The sequence below is a fragment of the Schistosoma mansoni genome (assembly GCF_000237925.1).
Source record: "Schistosoma mansoni, WGS project CABG00000000 data, chromosome 1 unplaced supercontig 0071, strain Puerto Rico, whole genome shotgun sequence".
Classification (NCBI taxonomy): domain Eukaryota; kingdom Metazoa; phylum Platyhelminthes; class Trematoda; order Strigeidida; family Schistosomatidae; genus Schistosoma; species Schistosoma mansoni.
Window position 1 is genome coordinate 1,280,779 of NW_017385989.1, and position 19,395 is coordinate 1,300,173.

General features: G+C 37.4%; 2 protein-coding genes across 2 annotated transcripts in view; one reads left to right on the forward strand and one right to left on the reverse strand.

Moving 5' to 3' along the window:
* The window catches only part of Smp_187140 (subfamily C1A non-peptidase homologue (C01 family)), a gene marked incomplete at its 5' end in the record, with an annotated part of 6,788 nt that extends 881 nt beyond the window's left edge, over nucleotides 1-5,907 (forward strand). Inside the window, 3 exons of the mRNA XM_018791834.1 lie at nucleotides 1,547-1,768; nucleotides 3,555-3,712; nucleotides 5,592-5,907. Coding sequence (XP_018645056.1) covers nucleotides 1,547-1,768; nucleotides 3,555-3,712; nucleotides 5,592-5,814 — 603 coding nt within the window. The 3' untranslated portion in view covers nucleotides 5,815-5,907. The remainder of the gene's footprint in view (nucleotides 1-1,546; nucleotides 1,769-3,554; nucleotides 3,713-5,591) is intronic.
* Nucleotides 5,908-8,139: 2,232 nt separating this feature from the next.
* Nucleotides 8,140-19,395, reverse strand: part of Smp_197150 (high-affinity cgmp-specific 3,5-cyclic phosphodiesterase, putative) — a gene marked incomplete at both ends in the record, with an annotated part of 35,802 nt that continues 24,546 nt past the window's right edge. The window contains 5 exons of the mRNA XM_018791835.1: nucleotides 8,140-8,262; nucleotides 9,827-9,955; nucleotides 13,204-13,308; nucleotides 14,068-14,184; nucleotides 18,794-18,950. Of these exons, the coding sequence (XP_018645057.1) occupies nucleotides 8,140-8,262; nucleotides 9,827-9,955; nucleotides 13,204-13,308; nucleotides 14,068-14,184; nucleotides 18,794-18,950 (631 nt within the window). The remainder of the gene's footprint in view (nucleotides 8,263-9,826; nucleotides 9,956-13,203; nucleotides 13,309-14,067; nucleotides 14,185-18,793; nucleotides 18,951-19,395) is intronic.

A 19,395-nucleotide genomic window follows, 5' to 3' on the forward strand; every position in this document is an offset into this window, starting at 1 on the left:
CCTCTGGCGCGAGACCGGTAAGTCCTGGGTTCGAATCTCGCGAGGTGGGATCGTGGATGCGCACTGCTGAGGAGTCCTGCAGTAAGACGAAACGGCCGTCCAGTGCTTCCAGGTTTTCCATGATGGCCTAGCTTCAATTGACTCATGATTTCAACTATGAAAATACTGAAATCTCCACAAAAACCCCTTCTGAACATTCTTTATTCATTAGAGGTAACTGAATTCTGACGATTAATTGGTAATATCAATCTGCTTTAAAGTTTTTCAATATCACAGAACAGGTTGTTTGATATGCATTGGATGTTTAACCTGTATTAGTTATTTAAATCAACGTATAAGAAGTCATAGTCAATGACATAACCATGACATATGACCGCTCGAAGGGATAGAGCTCTGAATAATACAATCACATGTCAGTAATTGTCAAAGCAAAATTTGTATCCATTTAGTATTTAGTGTTAATTAGATGTACTAAAAAGAATATTCTTTTTGTTCATAGTTATTCTTCGCTCAACCATAACTTATATTTTATGAGTTACATAGGTTGTGCAATTATCGATGTGGACTTCTGACGATTGCTATTTTGGGTAACAAACTGTCTAATCAGTCAGATACCGAATAACTCAGTGGTAACATCTGGAATCTGAGAGTGGGAGATTCGAATTCGAGTTCACCAGGGAACATTGAATCTTATAATATTTCAGGTGTACATTGCTGATGAGTGTCCAATAGAATGAAACATAAGTCTATGGTTTCAGTACTTGACAGTGTTAAGAATGTACTTCGTTGAAGATTACAAGATGAAATAATTAGTTAATTATCATTGATTTTTTTCTGAATAGTTTTTCATCTGTTAACAGTCTGTTATTGATAATATATTGATAATATCTTCAAGTTAAAATCCATCCATCCATCCATCCATCCATCCATCCATCCATCCATCTATCTATCTATCTATCTATCTATCTATAAATCCATCCATCCACCTATCTATTCATCGACTGAGATGGTTGGGCTACGTGTTACGTATGCCTGAACACCGATTTCCACGACACGCAGTGCGGACTACTATTGGGGATGGTTGGAAGAGAGTTAGGTGCGACCAAACCAAAATGTGACATCAGTCCTTGAAGTCACTAACTTCTAGTCCGAGTCCTGTTGGTAGATAAAGACTACTTGGTTAGGGTCCGCATGACTATCGTAACCAATAATTGGAGACTCTAGGTGACATGGCTCAGAACCGATCACAATGGCGTAGGTGTATACATTCTTTATCTTCTCTTAAACCTTCAGATTAAAATCGCTTCATGTCTGTCTTCCTTCCTATACTATATCCTTATATACAATATTTCTTTTATATATTCCCACCACTGAATTAACTACTTCTATGAATTCGGTATTCATCTTGTTGTGCTAACGAGATATGACAACTTGAACCGATGCATAAATGTGCCTGATCCTACGTTGTATCTGACTGGCTGACTGACTACCTTTGAATGTATATCATTTTCTTCTTATTATTACCTAATTTGTTTTCATCTATCAGGGTTCATGTATTGGTTCATACGCATTTGCTGTAACAGCTGTAACTGAATCTCAATATGCTTTACGTACATCCAATCGAAAAAAGTTTTCTGTACAGCAATTTATTGATTGTACACGAATATATGGTAATATGGGTTGTCATGGTGGTTACACATTTACATTGTTTATTTATTTACAAAATTTTGGATTAGAAACAGAAGAAAATTATCCATTTACGGGTGGGGTATGTTTAAAATAATTAAATTGATTCATCAATACATAACATTAGGCATGGTTTTCGATTTATAAGTAGTATGCTTATTCATGTGAATTTATTCTTAATCGTGAATCATGTAACATCAGACAGATCTATGAGTATCCCATGACTCCAGAAAAAGGATCAAGGTTAACAACACTGTCAGTTTTCATTCATTTAGTATTGTTTGTTTGAATATTCCCATCGATGTGTTAGGACTGCAATTGGCCAGTCTCTAATTGGCCATATGTGCATACTGTGTGTATTGCCTCGATATAGCAAGTGGCTGTAGAACTCAGTGGCCGAGTGGATAACATGATGACGTTTGAAGCGAAAGTTACAGGGTTCGAGTCCCAGAGTGAACACCATCTCTGAGATCCAGGAACATCCAGCTGACGAGTTTTAAACAGGATGAAACGTGCGTCCTGGATTCCACTGCTAGCCACTATCCATCTTTGCTTACTGTCAGTTTTCGCTGTAAAAATAATTAGCTTGGATAATGTGTTTATGTTTAAAATGATCCTCAATCTGTTATTAAAGATAAGTATGGAGAGACTGTTCATTATTCTTTATGAACAACCTTATAATTTTCATAGTTGAAATCATGAGTCAATTGAAGCTAGACTATCATGGGAAACCTGGAAGCACTGGACCTGACTAGAACGTAAATATATTTCCACACCAAAACCCGACACAATCCAATAACGAAGAACAATTAATTAGTAATAATAATAATAGCAAGGATAGGAGAATATATAACACATCTAACATCTCGGTCGTGGCCGGAATAGCTCAGTGGTAACGTTTCTGACACTGAAGCTGGATGACACGGGATAGAATCAGTCAGGAAGCACCAGTGTCCTCAAGATTACAGCAACACTGCCGACGAGTGCCAAGTAGCACGAAACCCGGGTCCAGGGTTTCTTGTTGACCACCTCCAACCAACATCTTAGATCTAACGCCTGTCACATTATCTACATGTCTGACTCAGCAAAACAACCAATCATTATCATTCTCACCCACACATCATTACCAATATAAATATTCTGAAGATATAACAGTGAGGGGAGATGTGGAAAACTGATATGAGAGGTATTTCTTTCATGAGTATATTCCTAGAAACCTAAGTGTCGGTGAAAAGAAAATCAATGTTTGTCGTTCAATTGAGCCTCATCCACTGAACACAGCATTACAAGGTAGATAGATAAAGTGAATATAAAGATTATATCACAGTTAATTAAGCTGAATAATTGAATCAGTAATTAACCTGAAATAATCACATCAATCACCTTTGAATAAAGAATCCAATGAGAAGAATATCTAATCAGAGGGGGTATTTTTTGTGGAGATTTTAGTAATTTTATGGTTGAAATCATGAGTCAATTGAAACAGTGACCAGTGAAGTTCAACCAGGTCTGTTGTGAGATATTAGCTCACTGAAGACAATGGTAAACGGTCGTCCAATTTCGTGGATTGGTTGAAGTTAGACATTAGCATCGTTGGATGCTGGCTAACTGGTCTAGAGGTTAAACGCTCACGCGCGAGACCGATAGGTCCTAGGTTAAAATCTCGCAAGCCGATATCCTGGATGCGCACTGCTGAGGAGTTCCACAATGGGACGAAACGGTCGTTCAGTGCTTCCAGGTTTTCCATGATGGTCTAGCTTCGATTGACTAATGATCTCAACTATGAAATATCTGGTCAATTTGTTGTTCACTCTGTAAATATGATTGTGACTGATCTGTTTTTTTATGTTGTTGTGATTTTTTTCAAGGATCAAGATTGTGTAGCAAATAGTTCAGATGTGGTTGTTCAATCCATTGGTTATAAATTTCACCGACATGGTTATGAAACAATTTTGAAATGGGCAGTGTATAATGAAGGTCCATATGTAATTTCAATGAATATTGATGAAAACTTTTTACATTATAAGTGAGTGTATTCATCATGACGAGATAGTGTGTGTGTGAGGAATTCACAGAAGAGATTTATCTGTTGAACTATTGATCTGAAAATAATGTGTATTTGAAATGGTAGAGAAGATTTGTAGCTCAGGTGGATGATTTTGATGGAGTTTTGTTCTCTGAGTTGGATGGTTTGGTCATGGAGCTTTCATCATCCTTCTAAAGACATCATCAGTACAAACTTCGGGTAGAAGTGAAGTGTTTGATTTTCTCCACATGTGGTTCAAACACTTCACTTCTACTCGAAGTTTGTTCAGATGATGTCGTTCAGAAGGACGATGAAAGCTCCACGACCCGAACCATCCAGCTTCAGAAAACAAAACTCTATCAAGATAATATGTATGGAAGAATCGTTATAATTGCATAGTTCGGAAGAGTGTTCGCAATAGGAAACTGAATTTTGGTTAGATAAACATCGAAAAGTAGGGTGTACTGGAAAATTGTTTAATCTTAGTATGATAGGTACCTCTGATGGGTATGAATGATAGTTTTTACACATTATTTTGTTAATTTATTAATTTCGGAAATATGAACAATTGGATTACAACCCCGTAGTTTTATGATAACCCATTCATTGTGAAGCCAAAATATTGTTATGTTTGATCATTGATCAGGGGATACAACTTAATTATTAGAAAAAGCAATTCAGAAGGTCTACCAGGAGTGACATTTTGTATTCGAAAGAATAGCATTTGTCAGTTGTTCACAAGTACATTTAAAGTCCTCATCCTCGAACAGCTAAGACCCCATGGATGATTTAAACTATGTAATGTTATGTCTTTCAATGAGTACATTTAGTTTTAGAACACTGAATTTAGCTTCGGATATTTATATTTCTGACCTCAGTCAATTCTTGATTGTAAATAAATTATCTAACTAAATGAAAAGTTAATTCATTCATAGGGTGTGGTTTAGTGGAAATGGTACAATTTTCATGGGTTTTGAATCCTGTAAATAATCTTCGTTAGACCACCATAGAAAGTCTGGAAGCACTGGACAGCCGTTTTACCCACGGTCTTGTGACCAAGGGTCATACTGAGGACCATCAACCTCACACGTGAGCGCCCAACTTTTAGATCAATGAGCTGAGATTCAATTAATTAAATGAATTTGTTCTGATGGTACATAGTTTTATTATTCTTAACCTCATCTGAATGTGCCAATATTCCATACAATTTGTGGATAATATCAGAAGGGGTTTTGTGGATATTATAGTAATTTTAATAGTTGAGATCATGAATCACTTGAAGTTAGACCAATAAAGAAAACCTGGAAGCACTGGATGAACGTTTCTTCCCATTGTGGGACTCCTCAGCAGTGAGCATCCACGATCCCACCTCGCGAGAATCGAACGCAGAACCTATCTGTCTATTGCGCGAGCGTTTAACCTCTAGACCGATGAGCCGGCTGGCATCCAACGGTGTTAATGTCTAACTTCAACGGATCCACAAAGCTGAGCGATACATTCGCCATAGTATTCAGTGAGTTAATATTTCACAACAGACCTGGTTGAACTCCACTGGTCACTGTTTTTCACTGGAACTCAGGGAAATACCTCTTGAATTCAGTCACTAGTGAGCATATGTGGTCTGGAGATGAAGCACTCGCGCGTGAGAATGATAGGTCCTGGGTTCGAATCTCGTGAGATGGGATCGTGGATGCTCACTGCTGAGTAGTCCCACAATGGCACGAAACGGTTATCCAGTGCTTCCACGTTTTCCATAGTGGTCTAACTTCAATTGATTCATGATCTCAACCATCCAAATTTGTGGATAGTTAAGAAAATTACGATTCGAATATGCATTCGTTTCACAATAAGTCCAGTTTGTAATCCGCTTTTTTTCCAGGTCAGGAATATATCAATCTGATACATGTACACATTATAATTTAAATCAAAGTATGTTACTTGTTGGTTATGGTTATGATAATGATGGTAACGATTACTGGACATTACAAAATAATTGGGGAACAAAATGGGGTGAACAAGGTTATGTGAAAGTACTTCGTAACCATTGGAATATGTGTGGAATTGCTTCAATGGCTTTTCGACCAATATTACGTGGTTTTTAACTGTCCCTCACATTTTTAACAATTCACTTATATTACTTTAACAATAAATTAAGTAGTCAAAACTTTCAACAAATATTTTGAACTGTAAATTATAAAAATATTGAAACATGTGCATTGATTTATTATTTCCTCAACCACTTAACAGAAACAACATGGGAATGATGTTGGTGATGCATTTAAAATAGATGAAAGCTACTGTTGTTAGCCCTGGTACGGTCGAGAGTGGGAAGAGTCCGCTCTCCCTCTCGAAATGCTCTCACATGGCCACGCGTATATAGCCTCTAACAAGGAAGTCCTACTCATCGCATTCTCGTGGCATTACTGTTGTTTACGAAATTGAGAGAACGAAAAGCGAATGTCCGGCGCTTTAACCGGGTTGGTGGACATGGAGACTTCACCTAGGGGAGTTGGAAAACCCTGATTCCAAACCAATGGTGTACATGGGCTCCAGTATCCTGAAGGAACAAATGGCGTATGAACCAATTGTTGGTGACCGACTACCATGGGACTGCGTCTCCTTACGATGCTCCACTGCCTTGTGGACTAGACCTTTAGGTCAAAAGCTCGAGATGTGTGTCCCCCTACGGAAACCACCTACTTCAGTTTGGGCACCTGAGCAGTATCATAGCCCTCATACAAATCAAATGAAATTTGTGCGGCACATATGTATCTGTTGTTAGCTATTGTTTGAGGCTAACAAGATAAATTTTTTTATGTTGATAATATTGTAGTCTACTTTATCAAATATTGGTTGTAGGGGTTTGTACTTTTACCGTTGTCAATGTTAGTCACTGCAGTTTGTCAGTCACCTTCAGTATACATACATTCGGAGGGAATCATTTCATTGTCGCCAATTAGCCATAAGTATTTTGATAATGTTGGATAGTGGCTAGAAGTGGGAGTCATGGCTCATGATTCATATGATACGCCTCACCTCGACGTGCCCGCATCCCACTAATGATGTTCACATGGAAACTCTAACCCAGTACCTTTCGCTATGAACGACATAACTTTTCTCCACTGAGCAAATGTCTTAACTTTTGTGGTTAGTATTATTGATTGACGTTTAGTTAGTCAGTCACTGTACAGTTGGAAAGCACTAAAACGCTGTTTCATTTTAGTATAGGACTTCTCAGCTCCCTACAAACTTGAACCTAAGAGAGATCGAACTTAAGACCTACCAGAACTCAAACCCGAACTCTGTGTGCTAAAACTCTATGTCCGGCCTTTTATCCTTCCTTGGCCCTAATTCCCTCTCATGATCATCATTAGGTTTTTATTATAACCATTATGTTTTACATTTCTTCTTCATATCTGTCTAGTGAACAATTATCTTTCATAATTCCGACCCGTAAATTATCTTCATTCACCTATTCTTCTCTAACCCCCTGATTATTACGCGACCTCATTTGATATTTGGAGTCTCGAATCGATTCATGATGCAATCTTTTCTATCTTCCTCCACACTTATATATTTGCCAAACAACTGTAGATGTAAATGTAAATGATTTCGTTGAAATGAAAAATTTCTCTAAATTCTTTCTATTTCCATGAAATAGCCCTTGAGTTCTGTTAGGTCTTAAGCTCGATCGCTCTTAGGTTCGAGTTCGTAGGGAGCTGAGAAGTCCTATACTAAAATGAAACAGCTTTTTAGCGCTTTCTAACTGTACAGTGGTTGATTAACTAAACGTCAATCAATGATACTAACCACAAAAGTTAAGACATTTACTGTGTTTACTATTTTCGACTCTAGTTGATTCGCTGCATTTTGTGACCCATATTCATTTTTATCTATGATACATGACTCAATCTCGAGATGAATGAACTGTAGCAGTTACATTCACTTGGTATTGTTTGCTTGTATCTTCCCATTGATGTTTAAGATTGCAATTAATCAGTCTCTTATTGACGTATGTGCATCCTGTGCGGATTGCCTCGATATTGCCTTAAGTCACAAGCTTTATAAGCAAAGATGGATAGTAGTGGAATCCAGGACGCGTGTTTCGTTCTATTTGGGACTCATCAGCTGGATGTACCTGCACCTGAGTCAACGTTCACTTTGGGACTCGAACCCAGTACCATTCACTTCAAACGTCATCATATTATCCACTTAGCTACAGAGTCCTGATAGCCACCTGCACTAGTTACAGTTTTTTTTTTATAAAAAAAAGCAATTCTTCGGAAAAGACAACATGATTATTTTATGAAGTTGACAATGGAAGCCAAAAATGTTCACCTTTATGTTCGCGTATACAAAAAAAATTCTTGATTATGTAATAGTCTGTGCATGTGAGTATCAATTCTACAATGTCTGATTTTATAGGTTTAATCTGCTTCATTCAATTGTAAATTACGTTTTGTTTCTTCTTCTTCAGCTAACATCTTTTCATAACGTTCTAATGCTGATTTCAATTGTGTCACCATAAGTTCATCAATAATTGGATAAACCTTGATAGAAAATGTCATACCGAAAGAAAAAAAGAAGAATTACAAATAGATAAACCATATTCATATGAGGATATGAAAACTGTCGACTCAAGTCTTTAATGTGATCTTAATGTGAAGTAACGCCCCCAAATGTCATGGTACGGCCAAGAGTGGGAAGAGTCCGCTCTCCCTCTCGAAATGCTCTCACATGGCCACGCGTATATAGCCTCTAACAAGGAAGTCCTACTCATCGCATTCTCGTGGCATTACTGTTGTTTACGAAATTGAGAGAACGAAAAGCGAATGTCCGGCTCACTAACCGGGTTGGTGGACATGGAGACTTCACCTAGGGGAGTTGGAAAACCCTGATTCCAAACCAATGGTGTACATGGGCTCCAGTATCCTGAAGGAACAAATGGCGTATGAACCAATTGTTGGTGACCGACTACCATGGGACTGCGTCTCCTTACGATGCTCCACTGCCTTGTGGACTAGACCTTTAGGTCAAAAGCTCGAGATGTGTGTCCCCCTACGGAAACCACCTACTTCAGTTTGGTCACTAGGGCTGTATCACAGCCCTCACACAAATCGAATGAGATTTTTGAGGCGCATATTTATCTGGTGCTTCCTTGTACCAATATTTATGTGTTGAAATAAATAAATAAAATAGATAAAAATGTGATGTAACTGTGACATAATGTTCGAGTTCACTGTCATTAAGTTTGATGTGATTCTCAAAGATGCATATACTGGTATAACAGTAAAAGTTATCAGTGATAAGGTGTTTATCAAAGTAACTATTGTAGAGTCGGTTACATAATTCATGTTCAAAAGGCATCACCCTTACATACTTAAGAACATATGACATTTTGATGACGACAATGCTTCAAAAAATTAGTGTTTACAACTCAACTTATTGTTAGATATGCCGGGTAAGAATTAAGAGTGATAGTTGGGGTACAGTTTTAATGGTTAATGATCAGTGGAGTCCAATCTGTGTCTGCTAGAGACAGGTGTGTACCTCAGACAATGGATGGAAGGTTATTCAACCATTCATGGATTATTAGAAGTTATACGTCAACACCGTTAGATGCTGGCGTTCACATGCGAGACCGAGAGTCCTGGTTTCGAACCTCGCGTGTGGGGTTGTGGATGAGCACTGCTGAAGAGTCCCATACTGGGACGAAACAGCCATCCAATGCTTCTTTCGATGATATTTTTAAAATCAGTATTATAGTCTATTCAACTAAATATATAGGATACTATGGAGATTGTAAAACTTTACAATTTAGATCACAGATTGACATTACTTAAACAATCGTAAAAATAATGAAACACTTGTAATCTATTCCACATTAGTGCTGTACTTGTCACCTATGCTGACTTAGTAATTTAAAGGTTAGTCGCTTGTCATGTGACCTGAAGCCCTTGGGTTTGATCCTCAGCAAGTCATGGATGTGCACTACTAAGAAATCCTGTACTGAGACCAGATAACTGTTCAGGGGTTCTTAGTTTCCCTGGTTTTTTAACTAACGTTAGTCTTTGATGTAAAACGTAGAATACAAAAAGTTGTAAAAAAACTTACACTTGCCACTGTTTGAAACATTGGAATGAGAACAAATTTAATGAAACCAATTTGTGCTGTTGGTTTAGTGACTTTTTCACGATCCATAAATGGTGCTACTGGTAAACCTTCTAATTTCTCTCGATCAGACTAAATTTTATAAAAAGAAGTACTAGTGAATAAAAATAATGATATCATCCAATAAACGAAAGACAATGGTGGACGGTTGCTCAATTTTGTGGACTCGTTGAAGTTAGACATTAACACCGTTGGATGCCGACCGACTCAATGGTTCTAGAGGTCAAGCGCTCACACGCGAGACTGATAGGTCCTGGGCTGGAATCTCGCGAGTCGGGATCGTGGATGCTCACTGCAGAGGAGTCCCACAGTAGGACGAAACGGCCGTTCAGTGCCACCAGGTCTAGATTCAATTGACTCATGATTTTCAACCATATAAAATCTTCACGAAATGATCAATTTATTAGAAGTGTATAAAGATCTATCACAAAATCACTTGGTTTTGAAATAATGATGAAGATATGGAACCCCCTAGATGATAGATTAAAACCTTCATGTATCCAGTAAGATTTAAACAAGTGCACAGAATGACCAGATTTTACAAACAAAATGTGTGACTTTTGTCTGAGTATGCAAATCTTATGCATTTGATTATTTCTTAAGATTCTATGTTTATTGACCTGGATAGTAGAACAGTGAAGTTTTTCTTATCTTTCTAGGTAACATCATCAGTAAAATATTCTTTAAAATGAAGTAAGCTGTTGGGATTTTTCTAGAAATGATTAACTCTCTATTCCATCGGTTAGAAATTTCAGAAGGGGTTTTGTAGATATTATAGTAATTTTTATAGTTGAGATCATGGGTCAATTAAAGCTAGACTATCGTGGAAAACGTGTGAGCACTAGACGACCGTTTTGTGGGACTCTTTAGCAATTCGCATCCACGATCCCGCTGGCGGTATTCGAACCTAAGACACATCGGTCTCGCACGCGAACGCTTAACCCCTAGACCGCTGAGCCGGCATCCAACGGTGTTAATGTCTAACTTCAAGTAATCCACGAAACTGAGCGACATATCCACCATTGTCTTCAGTGAGTTACTATCTCACAACAGATCGTGGATGAGTACTTCTGAGGAGTCCCATAATAAGACGAAACGGTTGTCCAGTGATTCCAGGATTTCCATGGTGGTCTAGCTTCAGTTGACTCATGATTAGAAATTTACTTGATTTGTGTGTTAACTTATTATGTCACTGACCTTAAACAAACTTTGATTTCTTCCTTTATTAATTGTAACGTTGATAGGTTCATTTCAAATTATCTATCTTCATGTAAGCATCTAGATATTGTATTCAAATCAACATCGTACACTTATCGATATAATAGATTGCTTAAAACTATATTTCTCACTCTCAAGGTATGCTATGATAATACGTTAATACGATAAAGAGACTAGTTAATTTATGTCAGATACAGGTGTAGGGCCAGTGAAATGTCACTGAACCCTAGCCAAATCATCCGGAAGTTGGGTCACTAAATATCGAGCAGACCATCGTCAAGGTCAAGGACAATCAGCGCGCATCAGTTAATCATACGACATGGACTGGCCCATGAGGCAGTGGTTCTATTTTCGCTTGTATCTATTTTCACTAATATATTCCTGTAATAACGTTCTTTGTGTTGAACAGTCTTCAGAGCATCCATGGTCCCTTGATGCGTCGATGGGGCAATCCACGTAAGGTGTTGATTGCCAGGTGTAACATCAACGTTGATGGTCTACACAGGATTCACGGCTCAGAATAGAAAACCAGATTAATGCAGATGATAATTTATTCAATACGACTACAAACAGTCACACTCAGTGATTCCCTGGTAGAGATCAATGTGAGGAAAGGGAATCACATATTTAATAATCCGTAGACTGTTGGCTGTTTTTCTACACTCAGTGACTAATCACACTTCACTTTACTATCACACATCCATTATGTACATTTAGCCATACAAGCTGGTAAGTAAAGTCTTATTGATTCAGCATATTCTTCGTAATAAAACACTTCCCTTACATATTGAAAAGAAACAAGAGGAGTTTTAGTAATAAGAGGCAATCTGTAAGGAGCTGAAGGGAGACATTTATACTTCTTGGAACTTGTCGATAAGATGTTTCTGGATTATCATGAAAGACATTATTTCTCTTTGAACAGAATGTTATACCCGAGTGAAGACATAAGTACGGGTAACTTCCGGGACGTATTAATGGACGATTATTCTATATATATTCTTATTGTATAACCATTCAGTGACTAGATTATGTATATCTATATTCATCTTATTATAAGTTTCATTTTGACCTATGGATTACTAGTAAACGATTTCCTGTTCCTAAATTATACTCAGTTTATTGATTACTGTCTCCCACGTTCACAGCCACATTTAGCTTGATCTTGTACAAATATTATTTTCTATTTTATGGTGCCATGTGGTCTGTTTATCTGTTATATAAACCAAGTATGCTTGAAATAAATGAGTCGTATTGCAGAAGCTGTTATTGGTGTTCTGGACTCAAGTGAAAGGGCTAGACGGACAAGGGGCTAATAAGGACGCCAGACTGATCATACCAGTTGAACGTCATTGATTTGTCAGAGTGCTAAGATTGGAAAAGTCGTATTCCGATTGGCAGATAACTCACCTGATAAAAAGTCGGACATAAGGTCATAACGAACTGCATACGGCCTTGTTCTTTTTTTAAAATTCATAACACAGAATATATGTCATGATGAATAATTTATTTATTTATTTAAACACATTAATATTGGTACAAAGAGGCACTGCCCAGATGCCCAAACTGAAGCAGGTGGTTTCCGTAGGGGACCAAACCCGGAGCCTTTGACCTAATGGTCTGATCCACAAGGCAGTGGAGCGTCGTAAGGAGATGCAGTCCCATGGTAGTCGGTGACCAACAATTGATTCATAAGCCATTTGTTCTTTCAGGATACTGGAGCACATGGCACCATTAGTTTGGAGTGAGGGTTTTTCAACTTCTCTAGGTGGACACTCCACATCCACCAACCCGGTTAGTGAGCCGGACATTCGCTTTTCGTTCTCTCAATTTCGTAAACAACAGTAATGCCACGAGAAGGCAGAGAGTAGGACTTTCCTGACAGAGGCTATATACGCGTGGCCATGTGAGAGCATTTGGATAGGGAGAGTGGACTCTCCCAACTCTCGGCCGTACCAGGGCATTTAGGGATCATGATGAATAAAGTTAACTTGGATAATATATTGATCAATTATGTCATATCGATGCATTTAGACAACTATTCATACACTGACACTTCATAGATACATTTTAACAATTTGACATCATTAAAATGAAATTTTTACCTGATTAAAATATTCTTCCAATAAACAATCAACCCATGGTTCACTAACTGATAATGGTCTTACTTCATTTGATATATCACAACATTTAATAAGAACCATTTTAAACTATAAAAGAAATAATAATATGATTATGTTAGTAGACGTCAGCGTCAACAGAACATCTTTCTTAAAGAGTTATATAAGAATATGAAATAGAAAACATTAGGGGAATAAAAGGGCTATTCAGTTGTCTAGTTCTTTCAGGTTTTCAGGAATAGACTGGTTAAGATCAGTTTACGAGTTCAACTGGAAAATTTTTACAATCTCCACAAATTCCTTATGTGGTGTGGTCTACTTATATCCATATAAGTATTATATGGTTATTGTCAAGCATAGAATGTATTTTGGCAGAAGATCATTAAGGAAAGAACTGGAATGAAGCGCAATCGGTATGAAAATGCATGAACATTGAAATCAGAGAAGACGGACTGGTATTTGCAGGAGAAACAGTGAAGATTAAGACAATTGCTTGTTATTTTGCAAATTAACTGTTTACTGTATGGTTATCAGAATTTAGTCTAGGGGAGGATCAAAGGTCCTGCGTTCGAACTCACGCTTGCACGGTCGTGGATGCGCACTGCTGGGGGAGTTCCATACCAGGGCATAAGAGCTATCCAGCACTTCCAGGTCTTCAATGATACTTGTTTTTTTGTACAAAAATTAAATTTCATCGTCAAACTTTGGTTCTTTTTTTGTTTGAGATTCAAGAGTAGAAGAATTTTGAGAATCAGGAAATGGTTCGCAGTGGTTTTCTATAGTGTTCAAGTATAAGATGTAGCATAAGTAAAACTAAATCATTCTAGTCAGATATCTTCCTTTACTTACAGTTTCACGATGTTCTTTTTTATTCATTGAAAAACCTTCTTCTAAATGTCTTCTCATTGTTTCTAATATTTCACCATGTCTTGCCATATCAGTAGATAGAATTAAACTTGTCATACCCTAATTAAAGAGATTAAAAATAAATGAATACCATATATATCTGCCGACGTTTTAGAATAAGCTTAACTGTTAGAATGAACTAGTCAAACTTGAGGAAGCATCTTCAACGTTATAGTGGAACAATCAAACGAACATAATGATTATGGTTGGGGTGATCAAGAAAATTTCTTGCAATAGATAAGAAAAGATCGGGAAACATGAAGAAGCATTTTATCCAATCAGCGTTTGACTAGAAGTTTTGCCAGAAACATCACGAATGTGTAGAGTTTCAGATTGGCTCATTAATATTACTGCTACTATGTTTATTAGTATTCTAGAATTTTCAGGAAATCCCAAAAGACTTCTAAAATACTATAAAAACCTTATATTTTCTGTATATGAATGAACCATGGGAGTAAAGTGCTTTTCACATATTTTGCACCTTTTCTCTCATGTTCAAGTCGCTGTGTAGATTTAGCTTGGGGTTTACAAGACTAGTTTAGGAACCGAGTATAGCGTTCAGTTAGCAAGACTTATCAATTATCTATAACATCCACTTGATATTGTTTGTTTGAATCTTCTCATTGATGTTTAGGACTGTAATTGATCAGTCTCTTATTGACATTGTGCATATTGTGCGTATCGTCTCGATATAACCTGGATTCTACTGCTAGCTACTATCCATCTTTGCTTATAATGCTTCTGAACTAAGGCTATATCAAGGCAATACGTACAGTAAGCACATATGTCAATAAGAGACTTATCAATTGCAGTCCTAAACACCCATGGGAAGATTCAAATAAATAATATCAAGTGAATTTAAACTTCACCCCACTGCACAAGCAAGTGGTTATCAGTAATCAGTAGCTGAGTGGATAACGCGATGGCGGTTGAAGCGGAAGGTACTGAGTTCGAGTCTCAGAGTGAGCACCATCTTCGAGATGCAGGTACACCCGGCCGACGAGTCCCAAATAGGACGAAAGGCGCATTCTGGTTTCCAATACTATCCATCTTTGCTTATCTATAACTTCATTATCAGTTTCAGCGAAGGCATGAAAAACTGAAAGTGAATTGTTATGCATGATTATGGATATGAAATAGTTGTAAAAGAATGCAAAAAAGTACGTTATCAAATGTGGCATTTTCATTGTTATGTGTATTAGCATTAGGAGAGAGTCATTGGTTTCTTGTTCAAAGTTAGAAAACAAATTAAGAATATATCTTGTAATAGACTCAGTAGTAGAAACCGAAATGATTAATGCAGCTGGTCAAACCGATTTATAAAAATTATTTGCAGTACAATCATTTAAGTACCAGTAATTAATATTTTTTAATGATGGACGGTTGCTCGATTTCGTGGACTGGTTGAGGCTAGACATTAACACCAGTGTATACCGGCCGACTCGGTGGTCTAGAGGTTAAGCGCTCACGCGTGAGACTGATAGGTTCTGGGTTGGGGTCTCGCGAGTCGGGATTGTGGATGCTTACTGCTGAGGAGTCCCACAATGGGACGAAACGGCCATCCAGTGCTTCCAGGTTTTCCATGGTGGTCTAGCTTCAATTGACTCATGTTTTCAACTATATAAAATTACTAAAATCTCCACAAAACCCACTTCTGATTATTAAGTGTACCATTTGTAGTTACCAACCAAATGATGATTTATCAAATAAACCGATGGCTATAGTAAATATTGTGATAATTAATTGAGCATATAACTATTTTGTTGACTAATCAAACAAAATCCTTAAAGGATGGGGTAGGGCTCACTGACACAAAATCAAATCTCTATATATTCATTTCTCAAAACCTTTATTTGGATGTATCAATTAGTATGTAGGCACCAATTCGCATACATTGAAAGAACAGAGAGAGGGGATTAACTGTTCATATTTCCGAGCAAGCACAGAAGAATTCGCGACTGAACAGTGCAAGTGCTTTGAACAGTGCAATAGATCGATATCTAATAGATAACGGGCACATCATTTAGGATAATCATCAGACGAAGCAGTCGCGATTGAAAAAGAATCAGGTCTAATCGATGTATTCAGCAAGAGTCAGTTGGAAGTTTATCCCTACATTGATAAACTTAAAATTTTGATTAAAACTTTTCCAGTCATTATTATTGTAGGGGCAGTGACATGTCACTAAGCTCTAGCCAAATCATCCGGGAGTTGAGTCACAGATCATCGATCCCTGTTAAAGTCAAGGACAACCAAACGCATATCGGTTAATCATACGCCATGGACTTGCTCATGCGGTGGTGGTCTCAATAAAATCTCTGTACTCATTCTTACTAATGTATTTACGTAATCACGCTCTTTGTGTTATACATTCTTCAAAGCAGACATAGTACTTTAATACATCGAATGGGATAATCCACGTTAGATGCTGACCGCGAGGTGTGACTTCGAAGTCAGACCTGTCCCTAAATTATTTTTAGTAGTACAATATGTTCCATTATTATTGATATTATCTTGTTATCTAGTCTTCGCTTAGTTAAGTGATATTTCATCCGCATCATAAAAGTATTTGTATTTTCGACTATAACCAGCATCGTATTCGATGAGGTTCTTCTGTCCTACTTCTGTGTAATTGATTGAATCTACTGCATCCCAATGTTAATGCTTAAACTAAGACACAAATCATGTATCCATTGATTTAGATGCAAGAGCTCCACTGACTAGGTTATTGGTTTAAAATTGCCGAAAAACGTGCTTAACAGCTATAATGTTGATTATTGCATATAAGAGTTTATATTTTCCCTAATCTGGATATTCCAAACTGAATTTAATCAACTTCTATTGTTAGTCTCCGCGTAATCATTAAGCAGGATGTTCTTCTAACTGATGAGTCATAAGCAAGATGATAGGATTCTACTGTAAACTCCAATTCAAATATGTAATCAGTTAGTAGCTGCAGACATTATCGAGGAAATCAGCTCCAGATGCATGTATACCAAAAAAAAACTGATCGAGTATATTCTTGAGTTTAAACTCATTAACCACACATCAGTGATCAACCAATTAATATCAAAAACATAATGTAAGAGAGGTCAAGTCACTTAGACTAGTCTCTACAGTGGTACTTGGTACTTGGGACTCCTCAGCGGTGCGCGTCCACGATCCCGCACTCGCGAGATTCGAAACCCATAACTTACCAGTCACGAGCCATAGCCCTTAACTGATAGACCACTGAGCCGGCCGGCATCCAACGGTGTTAGTGTCTAACTTCAACTGATCCACGAAGTTGAGGAACCGTTCATCAATTGTCTACAGTGAGTTGATATCTCACGACAGACGTGGTTTGAACTCCACTGGTCACTGCTTCTCATTAGAACTCCTGGATGTACTTCTCGAAGTCAGTCACTAGTGAGCATATGATTATATTGATTATCAGAAGGGGTTTTATGGAGATTTAGTATTTTGGTTTAGCTTCAATTGACTCACGCTTTCAACTATGAAAATACTAAATCTCCACAAAACCTCTTCTGATAAATTGTACTTAGTTTGAATGTAACCTTTATCCTCAAAAGTACTTCGTTTTGGGTGTATTAAAGATTTCAAAGCTTCACTTAGTATATCAAACATAGATCAAAGTACGTTCATGTTTTCTTGATGACGCCCTTTTATGTTTAGAAGAGACGAAACATAAATGTTCAATGAATTGTTAAAACAATCTCAGCATTGCTCACTCATGGCTCTATACTGAATTAAACCCAAACACCTCAGATCTAGAGATGAACCTGATAAGTTAAGTTGACTAAATTAGGATTGGATTCATTTAGTATTGTTTGTTTGAATCTTCCCATCGATGTGTTAGGACTGCAACTGGTCAGTCTCGAATTGACGTATGTGCATACTGAGCATATTGCCTTGATATAGCCTTAATTCACAAGTATTATAAGCAAAGGTAGATAGTGACTAGCAGTGGAATCCAGGACGCGGGTTTCGCCCTATTTGGGACTCGTCAGTTGGATGTACCTGCATCTCAGAGTTGATGTTCACTCTGGGACTTGAACCCAGTACCTTTCACTTCAAACGCCATCGCATTATCCACTCGTCCACTGAGTCCTGATAGGATTGGATTGTTCGAAATTTTTATCTCAGTCAACTGACGATGTTGTATGATAATAAACCAATATCATCGGGGACAGCTACCTCAATCTTGACCTGGCAGAACGTTGCTAATTACAACTTCCCATAAGAAGATGGAGGAAACATCTCACTATTATCTACAGATTGAACCGTCCTCTTCAAAATATTTGATTAATAATATAATCGAGGTTCATTAATGATTTGTTCTAAGATCTGTTTTCTTGTTTCTATCGAGAAGTTGTTACTAGTGTAGTTCAGTCAGGTTAGGATTGAGACAGTTGTTATTGGTTGTTGTTGTTGTTGGTCCAAATCACCCGTAAATTAGAGTTAAAAACGTGAATTATTAAATGTCAACTGAGTAAGGCACATGTCAAGAGATCAGAAGATTTTAACCTCGGTCCTTGATAAAGTCATAGTTGTACACTGTTGGAAAGATCCATATTCGAATGAAAAAACCGTCTAGTGTTCTCTGTTGTACACTATCAATAAACAACATAATATTCATATTTTCTCAAGTCCTCATTATCATACTGACCTGTCTTATTCGACGGAATACTTCTTGATTAACATTTGCAAAAATGTTTAATTCAGGATGATTTAGTATACTGAATGCAACAGCACAATGATGATTTTCCAATGGTGATATGTCATTATATCTTATGGCCAGTTCAGTTCTTGCATTTATTTGATAACTAAAACAAAATTATGGTTAAATGTTGATTAATGTACAAAAGATAATGAGAAGGAAATACAATAAAAATGTTTATAGGCAAAGGTGGATAGTGGCTAGCAATGGAATCCAGGACGCACGTTTCGTCCTATTTTGGGACTCGTCAGCTGGATGTACCTGCATCTCAGAGTTGATGTTCACTCTGGGACTTGAACACAGTACCTTTCGCTTGAAACCAACAATACTAAGATAACTTTAACGTCACACCTTACCACAATTAGGTGGCTCTGAAGACTACATATACTGAATGGAATAAGGAATGCGGATGCGATGCGCAAGTTTCTACAAACTGACCCGAGAATGCAGACATTGATGACGCAGAAAACGGCCCATTCGTGAGTTCCTAAGTAACAACATATTTATTATACCCATTGATATTACTTACTTACGTACTCCTGTTACTCCCA